The 15,905-nt window shown below is 43.1% G+C and overlaps 1 protein-coding gene across 1 annotated transcript in view; it reads left to right on the top strand.

Annotated features, from left to right (window-relative positions):
- The window catches only part of mybbp1a (MYB binding protein 1a), a 68,802-nt gene extending 57,505 nt beyond the window's left edge, over positions 1–11,297 (top strand). Inside the window, exons 25-27 of the mRNA XM_033045941.1 lie at positions 1,819–1,920; positions 5,774–5,889; positions 10,418–11,297. Of these exons, the coding sequence (XP_032901832.1) occupies positions 1,819–1,920; positions 5,774–5,889; positions 10,418–10,772 (573 nt within the window). The 3' untranslated portion in view covers positions 10,773–11,297. The remainder of the gene's footprint in view (positions 1–1,818; positions 1,921–5,773; positions 5,890–10,417) is intronic.
- Positions 11,298–15,905: the final 4,608 nt, after the last annotated feature.

Raw genomic sequence — 15,905 nt, 5'->3', positions numbered from 1 at the left:
AGAGCAGTTGGCACCTAGAACAGCGAGGTGTTCTACTGCATAACAAAATGAGGGGGTCATTAACCTGCCTGCCTCTCCATCGATGCTGGTTCTCCATAGATCTGCTGAAAGTATCCAGGATTTTGGGGTTTTTTTTTTGCTTTTCAATCGCTGCACTAGGAAGTCTTATTCCTGCAAATGTAATTATCATGGATTAAAAAAAAATTATAATTAAGATATTTTACTCTTTTCAGTTAAGTCTTTGCCTCTCTTGGACATTTGTAAATGAAATTGAATTCATTACCCTTTACTTCCTCATCAGACTGTTAACTTCTCATTAGCAATTTAATATGTTTGGTTAAGAGGAAAAGTTTAGCCAAAAGATATGCCCTGAGTGCACCGTTTCAAGATTCCTTGACGAAGCTGCCAGATTATTTAGGTCTCTTGCTTCCAGCAACATGTAATTTTTATTGCAAATAACAAAGTAAATTAATGGGATATTGTATATTTCATGTAAAGCAGTTTTGTTCATTAACTGAAATGCAGCAATTCTAACCCAATTTCAATTGAGCAATTTCAACTCAAGATCCTGCTATAATTTACCTGTGGTTGAGGCTATGCCATCTCTGATTGGAAACGAGAAAACCGAGAACAGAAGCCAGGGTGCAACCTTGTATTCTATTCACAGCAGAAGAAATCAAATAGACTGTCAAATCCATTATCCAAAAAAAAATTTACATTTTGCCTTCTCACAATGCAACCCAAATTATTCCATCTCCTGAGGAAACACTCGACAATGCAGGATTTCTTGCTTCCCTGCAAAATAAGTTGTGAAGACTGCAAAATATTTATCTAAGTCTGCTTTGTTCCCAAATATTTATCCAAACTGTTTTTGCTATTGTCAAGCAGCCTTTCATTCCTGGTAAGGTGCATTGTTCAAGGTTGTTTATCGCAACAGAATGAGGCATACAGGCGGCTAGTGATTTAACTTACTTGGCACCCTGCCAGTTTTGGCATTGGCTACTTAATGTGCACTGTCCAGACGACCTTCTCATCTACAACACAGGTCACTCTGAAGACTGAGAATGTGCTGTTTTTATACTGCCAGATCACCCAACTGTCTTGAAACAGCAGGATCAAATTGCAGTGTTTTATCATACAGTTGTAACACTAGTGGAAGAAAGTCTGGGGAGAAAACAAAGGTCGAAATGTTTTCAAAATAATTCAATGCCCTGCTTCTCGATTACCTCTGCAGCACTCGTTAGGATTGCTAACCAGAGGTCTCTGCTGGACAAAGTGCATGTGTGAGTCTTATCAGTTAAATAGTTTACGCGTGGACTTTGAGTATCGCAGTCCAGTTGGTCAAGACAACAGGTGGGAGACAACATCATTGAGGGCACTCTGACACTCAGCATGATAGAGTCAGGAGTGCCAGTACCTTCGCTTCGCTATCCACAGTCAGTGATTGTGTTTAGATAATGTTGCAAAATGTCTGACAAAACCTGAAATAGAACCCAAAAAAATAGTTGAGGGCAAGCGACAGAAGCTTGGTCAAATTTATAGAGTTCAATATGCAGAAAATGAGTTGATTAGATTTGCAATAGAACTAACTAATTGGGTTCTAGAATGTCATAGAGGCGCAAAGCCATGCAAAGGTTTGAACTGGGTGAAAGAATTTGCAAATCCAGACAATGCTCTCAAGGAGCTGAACAAGAGGTAGCAGAGGGGGTGATGAGATGCCTCGGCAGTGTACGAGGGCCAAGCATTTGTGTATAATACACAATATAATGGTGTGTTTCTAGATGAATGCCTTACTTTGTTTTCATTCCTCTGCTACAGTGTTTGAAGACTGTAACTGCTGTCAAACTAAAGGTGGAACAGGAGGAAGTTAGAAAATGCTTGGTGCTGGTTCAGTTCCTTATCAAGACTGTGACTCAACAGGTAACAGTGAAGAATAAGAAATCATGATAATATTGGGTTGTTTCTGATCTTTGTTGAAATCTCTTTCTATGGCTGAAATGGTTAGAAAGCAGATACATTAGAAATGACTGCATGGACACCTGAAACTGCTCTACCTGTCAAAGTTTGTTTCTTAAAAAGCAGATAGCAACAAAAACTGTTAAAGGTAGACCATGGCAATCTTTAATTGATACGTCAGACGGGAGTGGCAGAGATCTACAATGAGCACAAACGTTGCTCAGTGCTTCTCGGGCTCCCACTCACAGAACAAAGGAGAGTTAGCACAATTATACATTTTTCTTATCAGTAAAACACACCTACCAAGTCTGAATATGGCATGACTGCAAGATTCTGTAGCCTTTCACAATATAGGAAAAGCTGGGTCCAAATCAAGCTCATCCAATAACAAGTTATTACTTATCTCTGGAACGTCAGCTATTTTTTTTCCAATCTTGGCTTCTTTATGGCCTTGAAAAGAAGCACATGTTATTACACAGGCTGCCATCAATGTCTTTATTGAAAAGACAACCTGTCCTCCATATTGTGTTCCATATAATTTACAGTCATTCAGACTTGGCACCGAGCCATTCTTTTGTTCTACTCGATCATGCTTTTGTAGAAGAACGACTCCATTTTAGATTTGACTCTTAGCTCTTTCATACCCACGTGTCCTAATTAGTCTGCATGTGGCTCATCTGGTTTACCGTAGGAACAGAAGAATAACGGCAACACATTAGCCATTTGTTGGAGAGTCCCTTGAGTTATTCAGAGGACTGAGTCCATAAATCAGCTTCTTCCAATTTGTAGTTTACACTGTTGTCAGTAAATAAGTTGGCCTATTTTAAGTATTGACCGACCGAACCATATAGATACAAATGGGAAAATGAAATAATAATAATAATAAATTTTATATTTAATGGGCGCCTTTCATACAAAATCTCAAGGACACCTTACATAGTAAACATATAATCGGAATATAACAATAAGGACATCACAGAGACACAAATTAAAAACAGGATTCAATCCAAAAACAGAAAATCAAAAACACAGTGTGAAGAGGGAGCAGCGGCAACCAAATCGTGCCAGCGTCCACTCTCTCTTCACGGCAGCCATCTTGGACACAGACCTACAAGACTACAAATAGACAAAAAAATCATCCCCCCACAGTGGATAGCACTGTGGAGGAAGGCACAATGTCCAGTCCCCACCCCATGTTCACCCCAAAGTCAGGCCTATTGAGGCCACCGCAATTGCCTCTACGGAGGCCCGATGTCCCTGGCCGTTCTCACCGGGTGGTCTTGCCCCGGCGTCGGGAGAGTCCTCTCGGCGGCTGGGCCACTTGGAACGGTCGCTTCCTGGTTGGAGCCCGCGGCTGCCGAAGCCGACAAGGCCGCGCCGGTTTGGCGCTCCCAGGCTCCCGTTGTTGAAGTCGGCGCCGCCTCTACGCTCCGCAAACCCGCAGCCCAGAGTTGTTGCTCTCGGCGGTCCAGCTCGCCAGAGCTCCAGCGCGTCGCCCCAGGCAAGGGATTGCCCGCTCCACTCCGCTCCGCTCCAGTGCTCCGATGCTGTGCCGCCGCCGAGGCCGAGGTGCTGGGCGGTTCCCGCCAGGAAACGGCGCTCCAAGCCCGCAGGTAGGCCACGAGGACGGATCGACGGGCAGCCCGGAGAAGAAGCTGCCTCACCGACCAGGTAGGGACCTAGAAATAAAGTTGAGACCTACCCCCCCCACATTAAAAAGTCCATATCCCCAACAAACGAAAAACAGGACTCACTAAAAACTATAAAAAAAACGAATTAAAACGGACGGCTGCTGGCTAGCAGCCGTTCACCAAGATGGCTCCTCCTCCTCAAATAGGTCATCCTATCACGAAAGATATGTGGGACGAAAGTTTACAACAAATACATCAATGTTCATTAAATGCCAGACATACTTTAATACAATTCAAGGTCTTACATAGACTACACTTCTCTAAAATAAAACTAAATAGAATCTTCCCACAAATCTCTCCTATTTGTGATAAATGTCTACATTTAGAGGCTAATTTAACACATACGTTTGCAAACTGTATAAAACTTAAACATTTCTGGACTGATATATTTGAAATAGCTTCAGAAGTTATTAATACAAAACTGGACCCAGATACAAAATTAATAATACTTGGAATATCAGAACAAAGCTTAACACTCACAACAAACCAAAGAAATTTCCTCAACTACAGTATAATAACCGGAAAAAAATTAATATTAAATTTTTGGAAAGGCCCTACAACCCCCACAATTAAAATGTGGATTACGGAAATGTCGGAGACCCTATACTTAGAAAGAATTAGACTTGTCTTAATGGACAAACAAGATCTTTTCCATAAAATTTGGGCTCCATTCATTAACTATCTGAAGGGATAGATTGGCACAGCACGAGGACCCAACTCAAACTTGAACTCAGGAATAGATGAAAAGCTATACTTTATAACCTACAAACCTATCTCCATTGATGTATTACAGGTAACCCATTCCACCTCCCTTGTTTTTCTGTTGTGTTTTTTTTTTTTTTTGCTTTTTTATTTGTAACTTTCTACCCTCTCTTTTTCCCTCTTTCTATAAAAAATAAAAACACTAGAAGCAGAAGTAATTGATAATGGAAAATTTTAATAATGTATGACTGATGTATATGAAAAGTTTTTTTACTATAATATGTAACTACATTTTATAATATGTCTACTTCTAATAAATATAAAATATTTTAAGTTTTGATGAGTACAGATCGTTTATAGATTTTCCGACTTGAAGGGCAGTCCCCTTCAGTTAGATACTGTATGTTCAAGGCCATCTGCAGTGATTTGGGCATATAATTTTGCTGTAGTGCTGGGAGTGCTACTGACTGGGGTGGCATCTTCAGGAGTTTAAGGTCCTGCCGCTACTGGACACTGAAAGGCTGGGCCTTATGTGACTGCCTCTCAAATACTTCATGTGTATTTGGTTTAAGGCAAAAACATTAGTGGCATTGGGCATTATAAGAGAACATATTAGATTGATGATAATATGGGTATACAGAAGGAAGTGTCCTATAATATATTGCTAATACTTTGGCGGTGGGGGTCTGTAAAAGCTCCAATACCATGAGTAGAAGGATTGGTGTCCTGGTCAATAGTCATCCCTTGCTTAGATTAATATAGCAATGACCATATTATTGTATTATTGGTTGTAAAGTTCTGGGAAATCATGTAATCAAGGGCAGTCTTTAAATTCAGCTCTTCAATTTGTCACCGTGCTACAGTTTCATAATGAGGACAGGTGGATTGCAGCTTTTCCTTTTACCTTAAATTGGGCAACACTAAGCCAGTGTTATAATGGTGATTTTATTTGTAGAAGCTTTATAAGCTTGCAGGTTTTGCCATGTAATAAATACAAATTAAATGCCCAGTCAGCCTGCTTTGTGTCTCATGGGCTCCCATGATATCAGTAATGAACACCCAAACCACTAGAATGAGTGGATAAGGCTTGGGTTTGCTGCTCCAGATCTATCTCATGGGCTGCTCTGCTAACACATTGGAGTGAGAGCTTAGAATAAGTCTGCTTCTTGGAATTAAATTCTATCGTGCATTGACTGGATCCAAGAATACCACACTATACCAGGTAATGTTTTGGAAGTATTTCAGAAATCGTAAAGTGGCCTGAGGTACTTCGAACTTGTGGTATATAAGTGGTCGATCTGATGGTTTTGACTTTGTGGACATTTGTTATACCAGGTTTCCCCCCCCACATTCCCTTTTCATATTAAGTTAGCATTTCAGTTAAGTATTGATGAGTGTGTATGTGTGTGTGTTTTGCACTGCAGAAGCTTGATATCTCGTTAGCCGAGCTGACTTCTGTCCTGCAATCGCTGGAGGAGCTGGAAGATATCTGCAAGATCTCTGATTTATATTGGCACGTAATGAAGCTACTTGGATTCAAGTAAGGATCTCATCTCATTCCCATTCTGGTTGGTTTCTAAAACTCCACAGCAGAGGGACTATGGGTGATATTGCTTGGAATCAGATATAATGGGGACGACGAGAAATGAGGCTTTGGAAAAATTGGGTCTTGAAATAAAGATAATTAAATATTTAGAAGAGATTGTGACGTATAACGGGGAGGTAGAATAGGTGTACTTATTAGTGATATGGCAGTGGTAATATGAAACATGACACAGGCCTCGGTGAGGCTGAAATGAGAATCTGCATAGGGGCACATGAAAAAATGTTTAAGACAGCAACATTCAGATCAAGAAATAGTGGAAGAGTGTTGAGGAAAGAACGATGCAAACAAATTCAAGTAATGGCTTTTTGTCTACAATCTTATAGGATTTCCCCATCCCTAACATTAACTAGATAGATGTGGTAAGAAGGAATGACGTTCTTATGGTTATCTCTGGAAATAACATTGTACATAAGAAGCACAACATGGTGGCTTTGCCACTGCACCTAACGATGGAAACTTAAATTGGGGCATGTAAGAAAAAAAAGTACGGGGAGGATCATTAGTGATCAGTGTAATAGTGTGAAGACAAAGTGTTTTTAAGGGGTTGAAAATTAAATTTGGAGAAAAATGAATCGTAAAAAGAGAATAGCACTGGAAACATTTAGCATAATGTTGAACGGGGAAAACTGGTACCAAATATTCCAAGGATACACGACAAGGTTGGAATAGAAATCGGATCACAAGGGGCAGACGGGACAATATCAAGGGCAGTAACTACTCTGATTCAGTAGGCTCCAGGGAGACAGGTTTGGTGGAAATGATCTTAGAAATTATGTAATCAGATTTGAAATAAAAACAGGAGAAATAATAATGACTGATTAAACTTGAGCACTTTTAAAGCCCTTAGTTCACTCAGATAACATCCATGTTAAGGAAATCTTGGGAAGAGATCCCAGATGCAGTGTTAGAGCACAGCCTGATATCCGGAATATATTTAGGAAAGGAAATGGAAAGTATCTAGAAACAAGTCAGAGGAAATACAAAATAGCTCTGTAAACAATGTGAACAGGAAAATGGTGTTGAGGTACAACATCAGGCATGCTCTTGTTGAATGAAGGAATAGATAAAGGCTGGGATCAGTGTGTATCTCAAAATCAAGGTTTAGTTTGGCCAATCTGGTTAATTTCTGGAGTATTGTGTGCATAGCTGCTCTATATTATAAAAAGAAGCATTGAGGAAAAATGAACCTGTGCATATAGCTGCTGGTAGACACTGATTTGGTTAGGAACTCCTGACAAGAGAAAGCTGGGAAGTAGTCTGTTGAAGTCTTTAAGTGTGGTAAAGAGTTGAATGTTCAAGTAGGAACTGCAGATGCTGGAAAATCGAAGGTAGACAAAATTGCTGGAGAAATTCAGCAGGTGCGGCAGCATCTATGGAGCGAAGGAAATAGGCAACGTTTCGGGTCGAAACCCTTCTTTAGTAAAGAGTTGAATCTTGACAACTGTGGACTGAAGCATTGCTGGAAACTCCCATCATTTTGCCATTTCGAAGAGCTCTGGACTTGCACTGTGAGTTCAGAACCCACGGGCAGTTCTGAAATATCTAACCATTATTATTAGATTCAGCAAGATTCGGCCCAGGAAACCAGAGAGTGGTAGCTGGGAGCTTTAATGTTAAGTCTTTAGAGGAGTGATGGAAATTAGGAGAGGAAGAAGAATAGAATTATTAATAAAACACAGCTTCATCAATGAAAAAAAAATGTCATTAAAGGTGAGAAAGCAGAAATGCAATCTGTAGAATTAAAGATTAGCAAAGGATATAAAATTGTAATACATCTATCTACAGATTAATAGTTTAAAATAATGGGCCTGGAATTAGAAGTAACCTTTTAATATACGTTGGTAATTAAAGTCACAAAGTTATACAGCAGGGAGACGAGCCCTTCAGCCCAACTTGTCCAAGTAGACCAAGGTACCTAGCGACCTCGGTTGGGAATTGGGTGATAAAGAATAAGGGTAAAGAGAATGTTTTAATTGGGATGTGAACAACAGTGCTGAACAGGGATCATTTTTGGTTGCATGAACTTCATCTGATTCAGATGCGGTCAAGGAATGAGCGTTCATGTCGCGGCCCTGTTTTCACCAATCTTTCCACCACCACGTACAAGGAGCGCAAGACAGACACCATTGTATGCAGATGCTGAGAAGTGTGTTCAGCTCTGGCTGAACAACTTCTAATCTTGTGTGGACTCGATAAGAAGAAGATCTGAAGGAGATGAAGTTGGAGAGAATTAAAGATTCATATAGTGATAGAAAGAGGAATTTAAGAAATGGAATAGGTGCAGCAAAGTGTTTGGTTACCTGCTTCAAGGGCGAAAGTGATCAATTGGGTACTTATAGGGTGAGAAGATAGAGTTGAAGAGCAAAGCGATTCCAGTGCCCAAGCAGGCAGGCCAGTAGTTTTTAGAATGGAACCTGAGGTTTTGTGAGGCAAGGATGCAGAGGAACATGAAGTGAAAAAAAAGTGAATAAGCGAGTTCGGTATTCCGACCGCGCACGCCCAGGTCATAGGTCACTTGCTATAAATAGTCTCGGCAGTCTGTGCAGGCTTGCGTTTCATCCGTGTTCGAGGTAGGGCCTGGCTCTCCGGCGCTGCTGAGTTGCTGCTGGGTCGCCCCTGTCCGGAGGTGTCCGGAGTGTCCCTGGGTTGGCGGGGCGGCCCCCGGACTTGTAGCCGGCGATGTAGCCGCTGGCTCCAGCTTGGCTCTGCCTGTCCCACCGGGTTGTCCGGCAGCTCTCCACCTACACCCCCCTCCCTTCAGTCCGATGCCAAGATCCTGCTGAAGATGGGCAGCCGCCGGCCCTCCTCGAAGACGGGCGACTCGGAGCAGCTGTTGCTGGAATCGTCCTGGTCGGAGAGAGAATCTGCGGACGGGCTCCTGCCGGCCAAGGGCAGGCCGGGTGCCCGCTGGAGCTGCTGGTGCTGTTGGTGCTGGCGGCAGCAGGAACCTCCTCCCCCTCCCTTGCCCATCCCCAAGCCCAGAGTCCGGGCTAGCTCCAACTCCAGGTCAGTGCTGAAGGCCACCTGCAGCGCAGCCCAGTCGAGCGCCGGGCTGGAGGAGGCCGAGCCCAGGTTGGTGCTCTGGCGCAGGCGAGGCCGGGGCCCTTGCTCAGGGTTGTGGATAGAGTGGCAGCGGGTACCTTAGGAGCAGAAGCCGATGGTGTGGAAGGTGTGACACGGCTCCGTCTTGTACTTGGGGTGGCGGCTGAGGGAGCACAGCTCTGCCAGGTCATGGGCGAACTGGCACTTGTCGCCGTAGCGGCCCATCGGGAAGTGGGTTCCTCTGTAGTTGGAGTGGGGTTGGACTGGAGTTGGTGCTTTCTCTCCATGCTGGCTGTGGGCCTGTGGCTGCTGGTGTCGTCGGTCCGGAGCTGTCGGTCGGCCCGGCGGGTGAGGTGGAATTGAGCTGGGGTTGGCGCTTCTCCGCGCTGGCTGGGGGCCGCAGTCCCATGGGTTCGGATGTCTCCGGCTGCCCCCTGGGCGGGGATGGGACACTCGAGGTGGGGGGGGTGGTCCAGTGGCGGTTTAGCAGCGACTGTGGCGCTGGGGACCCGGGTTCGATCCTGGCTGCGGATGAGGCGCAGCTACCGAGAATGCGCGTGCAGCTGTGGAGAATGTCTCTACTCCGGTCCAGTCTCCACCCCTACACGCCCCCCCCCCCCCCCTCCACTCGCATCTGCCCCCTATATCTGCCCACTGACAAATACAGCTTGAAAAAAGACCAAAAAAATTGGACCCAAACTCTACCCACTGTATCTGCAGCGCTTCGTTCGATGTTTCTTCATAGCATATGACCTTTGATAAATCCCATGATTCCTTGCATTTTTCGGAATACCGAATTCGCTTATTGATGTACAGTTGAGACACAATCTGTTGGAATTGGAGCACGGTTTTGGACATAGACCAGACTACTACTGTTCTAATGGGCTAAGTGTTTGGCTGGCAACCGGAAGGTAGCCGGTTCGAATCCCGCTTGGAGTGCATACTGTCGTTGTGTCCTTGGGCAAGACACTTCACCCACCTTTGCCTGTGTGAATGTGTGTGAGTGACTGGTGGTGGTCGGAGGGGCAGTAGGCGCAGATTGGCAGCCACGCTTCCGTCAGTCTGCCCCAGGGCAGCTGTGGCTACAGAAGTAGCTTACCGCCACTGAGTGTGACTGAGGAGTGAATGAATAATGCGATGTAAAGCGCCTTGAGTATTAGAAAGGCGCTATATAAATCCCATCCATTATTATTATTATTAATGTGGCAAATTTGTCAGCGTGAACTGTGTTGCATATTATTTTTCTGAAATGACTTAGTCGGTTGGTATTTTCTGGGGGTTTCATCTTTTAAAACTTATCTATGCCCGTCGCGCTCCTGTCAGCCCAGAGCGTGACACCATCAATAAACCTTTTGTACCATTGCAGCTCGTGGGAGATGGTTTCTGACCGCTGGACTAACCTGTTCTTCATTCCCACCAGAAAACCGCAGAAGGTGAAGGTCAAAGCGCAGTTGCCAAATCCCGCAGAAGCACCGGGAACTCTTAAGAAAAAGAAGGGGTTTCTCCCTGAAACCAAGAAGCGGAAGAACTGGAAGAAAAAGAAAATCCCAACCCTGGAGAATGAGCAGATTAAGAAAGAAAATCCTGATGGAAAATCTGATGAAGCTCCAAAGGCCACAAGTGACAGAACGGACAAAAAGAAAAAGAAGAGGTTTAGGAAATGGAAGAAGACTCCAAAGGAAAATGCAGCAGGTAACACGGAGAAAACCCAGGAACCCCCAGCTAAAAAGTCCAAAAATAAATCTGATGGAGGCAAGTCCAATCAACTAGGTTGATTGAACAATTGAAGGTGAAGTGTACACATGAAAGAATACCCAGAGACAGAGCAGCAGAGTAATTGTTGAAAACTAGATAAATGAAGAGTGAGGAAAGTTTGATTCCAGACTTTCTATGGATCTTGAGACCTGGACGACAGGCATGAGAACTCGGCGACTGAGGATAGGTTTCTAATGATCCTCAATTTGAATATTGCATACCAAGGACTTGTAACGGACAGTCAGCATGCACATGAAATATTTTTATTAAACATTGAACCCCATGGTCCAAAAATGTGATATAATATTTGCAGTGCTGCAGGTTTCTGCACCATTTTTCCGCTGATGTTTAAAATATTCCTTTTTATAATTCTATGCTGTGCCTTAGCTGGTCTTGTTCCACCTTTAATTATCATTTCAGACACAGTGTGTGTCTCAACCAGGTAGGTAGGAGAGCTGGCTGTGGTTATCACTCCTCTTCCCCCCCCCCTCCAAAAAAATGCTTTGTTCATATTGGACTTTAAAAAATAAAAGCAGTGGTCATTATCTTAGTCTGCTCCCTATTGAATGTGAGGAAGCTGAGGGATGAGGAGCAAAGCAGCTCGGTGGAGGTAAAACACCAATCAGTCCAGCCATGGTGGAATCGTGCCTTGAGGGACTGGACAGCCTCTCCTGCTGGGGTGAGGCAGACTCCAGGGACTGACTTACTAGTTCCTGCCCCAGGGTCAAGGGGCGTAATGGGCCTTTTCTGTTTCACATTTACGGGCTCGAGCGGCTCTATATTCCCTTTGTTTCCATGTATGTGTGACATTCCCGAGGCCTGGAGGTTTACAAGCTGATTTCCATTCAATGTACGTGACTGCAGATTGGGTATGCTTTTGCCAGTATTACACCAAGCAGAGTTGGCTGGTTCTGCATCTCCCCTGCATCAGTCTGAAGAAGGGTTTTGGCCCTAAACGTTGCCTATTTCCTTCGCTCCATAGATGCTGCTGCACCCGCTGAGTTTCTCCAGCATTTTTGTGTACCTTCTGCATTAAGACTGTTTGCCGGTGGTGCTGAACGAAGTAGGAGCCATCTTCAGCAATTCATGCGCTAAACGATCTGTATTTACAGATATTGCAGTTATGTTCATTCAGAATTGATCCAAACCAGGAGAAGCATCTGAACTGCATGCTTGAGCCTCTCCATATTCTTTCTGCTCTACTTATATTACTGAATTTAGCCTTGCTGGCCAACCATGCATTAATTGCCTATTTCAGTTTTGTCTATACTGTCCTGCAATGCTAGTGCAACTAGTGGTTTAGTATCTGGCCCCTAGAGGTTTTAATTAGCCCTGTCATCATTGGCTCAAAATGACTGTGCAGCTGCAATTGATTTTTAGTTACAAAAGTAAAGTAGAAGAATGTCAAATTTAATTGTATGCTTAAATCTGATAAAAGACTCAAGTTCTGAAAGCCAGGCTGTGGTGCCCATGTGCAGTGATGCGGGTCAGCAATGTCAGTTGTATTTCTCTCTCGTCTGGAACAGCTGCAGGTCTGCCTGAATTCGGAGGAGACGGTCGGCTTTCAGTACATCCAAAACGGTGAATGTCTTTGGGGAGATGTCTGACATTTGTGTCTCGATCCAATGCACATCACTGCACCTTGAAAGTACTGGGATAATAAAGCATGCAACTCCCATCAAAAAGGACAGATCGGTCAGTCTGAAACTGGGTCGACCTGTGGTTCCTGGCCACCTTCAGTTGTAAATGACTCCTTAATGCTAAGGATGTCTTAAAAGTCATGGTACAAGCCTATTAGCCCAGTGAAGTACTCCTGCCCCACACAAGCCTCCTCTCACTTCAACCCTAGTTTTTATCAAACAATAATGGTTTATCTGTCTGCAAAAGCAACAAGGGGTCAGATAGCATTTGTGAAGGGACATGGACAGATGGATGTTTTGGGTCTGGACACCCAGTCATCGGCACGTTTCCCTCCACGGATTCTTCCTGGTCTACAGAATTGCTCCAGTAATTATTTTGTTCAAGATTCTAGCATCTACAGTACCTTGTTTCTCTGGTATGTCTGCCTGGTCTATTTCTTAAATGTCCCCTTGGATTTAATGCCTAATTGATTTTGAAAACGATGCTGCAATGGACTGCTAATGGTACCAAATCCAGCTGATGTGTAGAGATCAGTGGCAGCCAGAAGTGGGGTGAAATAACTCTGGCTTCAGTTTTTCAGTGTTTATATGGATGAGGGTAGGTAATGTTATGAAGCTTTGAATAATATGATAAAGCTCAGTATTTAAATCCAGCTATTATTTGGGTGGGTTATGTGATCCCAGCCAACATACACGCATCCTTTGAATTATCCATTAAGTAGCAAAGGAACAAAGTTGCTCACTGTTGCTGGATGCGAGCATGGAAATAAGTTAAACTATATATTTATCATATCCCCATCCAGTGAGATTATTCTGACCTGAGATATGTTATTCCCTTGCTGCATATTGATTTCATCACCTACCATCCCTGCGTTGTTGTCCACCACTACAGCTGTCCCATTCCTGCTGTTATGCCGGTGGAATATCTGTCCTGGTGACAGGGCCTCTCCTATTTGCAGCAAAAAACAAACTGGGGAAATCCAACAGGCCAAACAGCATCTATGGAGGCTGAGAGACAGTCAATGTTTCAGGTCGAGACCGTGCCAGCTACCTACTGAATGGCTTTGATGCCGTTAGTATTTCAGGTGTGTGACAGTCAAAAACCAAAGTCCGTTTCTCTCTACGCTCTTTAAAAACTGTTCTCATATGCAAGTCTCTGTGTTGGTGCTATTTGTCATAGTCTCACACATCCTTTGACAAAAAAAGTCATGATCACTGCTTATACATTTGTTGTATCTAGTCGGAGACTTGGGTACAGATCACACCTGTTTACTACGTTATGTTTTGAGTGACTAAGTTCTTCATGCTTAAGTCTTATAGGTTTTCTAGTCCTACTAAAGAATTGAGGAGGGAGCTAATGATGTAAAGGTCTTGAAGAAAATTTGTCCTTTTTATAAAAGCATTGCATGTGTGCATCGAGAAGCAAAACAAATCTAAGCATTGTAAGTTAGGTGTAGAGAGAAACAGATGTGTGTTTTAGATTGATAAACTGGAAAAAAAATTGGAATAAAACATTTAAAGTAAAGAGAACAATGGGAATATCTGATAGGGGGGACAAAGAGGGATAAAGGGAAAGTTGGTAGTGATGGCTGGGGCTCATTAAAGATGGGGGTGTGCATCATTGAGGAGGCAAATACTCAGCAGGATTGATCATTGGTTCATTGATCATAGTGTCATCTTTCCCTACAGATGCTGACTCGCTATTTTCCACAATTTCTCTTTCTTTCCCGTTTCCAGCACCTAGTATTTTGCTTTAGCAGAACTGGTGAAACGTTAGTACTTTGGAGCTAAGGCCGCCTGCAGAAAGTACAGCTGAGAACACTCATTGTACTCTGGAAGAGGGGTGGTTTTGTGCATGATGACAGAAGTCTTCCAACTGGTCTCCCTGTTGCTTGGGCACTGAGAATGTGGGCACTGAGAATGGAATATGTTCATTCCTAACCATAATGTGTACATATTTGACCTTTGGTTGCAGACGTGCGTTCTGTATGTGCTCCACTTCTATTTATAGAAACATGTTCATCCTGCCTGTGCAGACGCTTCCTGGTGCCGCTCATATGGTGCTATGTTGCCCAAGTTTGCAAAGAAATAATGAGTTGGGGATTTAAATTTTAAAAACTATCATCTTTTGACCAAAATCACCTGTCACATTTTGAAACATGCTTATAATATTTTCTGAAGTTGGACAAATGGTAAGTGTGTTGGTGTTCACAATAAATTCCACAATATGCCCTTTGAAGATTCTTAATATCATTTGTATGTGTGTTTGGGGATTACAGCATGATAGGTTGCTGTGATGTCACTTAACGTGTAATTCAATTGCCTACAGAGCCATCAACTTCATCACCATTACTAAACATCTTCTGCTTGCTTTCTTTAAATATCCTGCGCTAGCTCCAACTGCCACATTCATATTTCTAAAATACCTTGGCTTAGAGGGAGACTATGAGCTCTTGGTGCCTGTGCCAGATCTTTGATAGAGCTATACAATTTTCCACATTTCCTACTTTTTATTTATAGTTATGTGAACTTCTCTTCTAGTATTTATCCAATCCCTTATGAAAGCCAGTGTTGAATTAGCTTTTTGACAACCCTGTCAGTTAGTACACTCCAGGACACAACTTGCTATTAGAATAGACAAGTCTTCATCTCTATTGGCCTTATTGCCCGTTATTTTAAATCTTTGTCCTCTGATTAGACTTGCTTGCTGGCTGGGCAAATAATTCCAGTTTGTACTATGAAAATGCTTATTGATCTTCAGCAGCTTCATCAGATCTTCCTTCCTTACACTCAGAAGAATGAACCCTAGCTTTTTTAGTAATCAGTTGAAGCAACTGGGGCAGGCAGCGTCTCTGGAGATAAAGGATAAGTGATGTTTCATGTCGGGACCCTTCAGACTGAAAGTTGGGGGAGAATTGGAGGCGAGAAAAGACCAGGGCAATTCAGGGCAGGCAACACATGACCTCTGGCAGGTGGTTCCCTGCCTTTTTAGTTACAGCAAGTAATGCATCAGTTTAGAAACATCTCCATAGTAGCAGTCGAGGCAGCATTTGACAACGTTCTCCCCATGTTTAGGTACTTGTTTGTTGGGTATTGTACATTTCTAATCTTCCTGTTGCAACATGCCCTCAAAATACAAACATTAAGAGGAGTAAAGTTGCAGCTAGTTTTAAGCCAGATTTAGCTTGATTGCTTTGGAATGGGATTGAAAATCCTTATAAAATAAAATATATTAGAGGGGCCTGCACCTGTGCATTAATCCTGATGATTATCTTGTGAACACACCTTTAGTTTATTCCCTGCCATTTTGGAAGAAGTACTTGTCAGGCTTTGAGTTCCTGAGTGGAATCATAATGTGCCTGTGACTCGGTAAATTGTGCTCTACGCTCTCCATATATGCATTGATTTTGCAAAGCTGGAACAACGTTAAAGTCAGTGAGGATCTAATGACATGACTGATGATCAGAACTGTATCTGGTGGCGTGTGTATGGATTTCAGTCCATGTATGGATT

The sequence above is a fragment of the Amblyraja radiata genome, chromosome 28, assembly GCF_010909765.2.
Source record: "Amblyraja radiata isolate CabotCenter1 chromosome 28, sAmbRad1.1.pri, whole genome shotgun sequence".
In the NCBI taxonomy this organism is placed as follows: domain Eukaryota; kingdom Metazoa; phylum Chordata; class Chondrichthyes; order Rajiformes; family Rajidae; genus Amblyraja; species Amblyraja radiata.
This window is presented reverse-complemented; position numbering and strand designations above follow the sequence as displayed.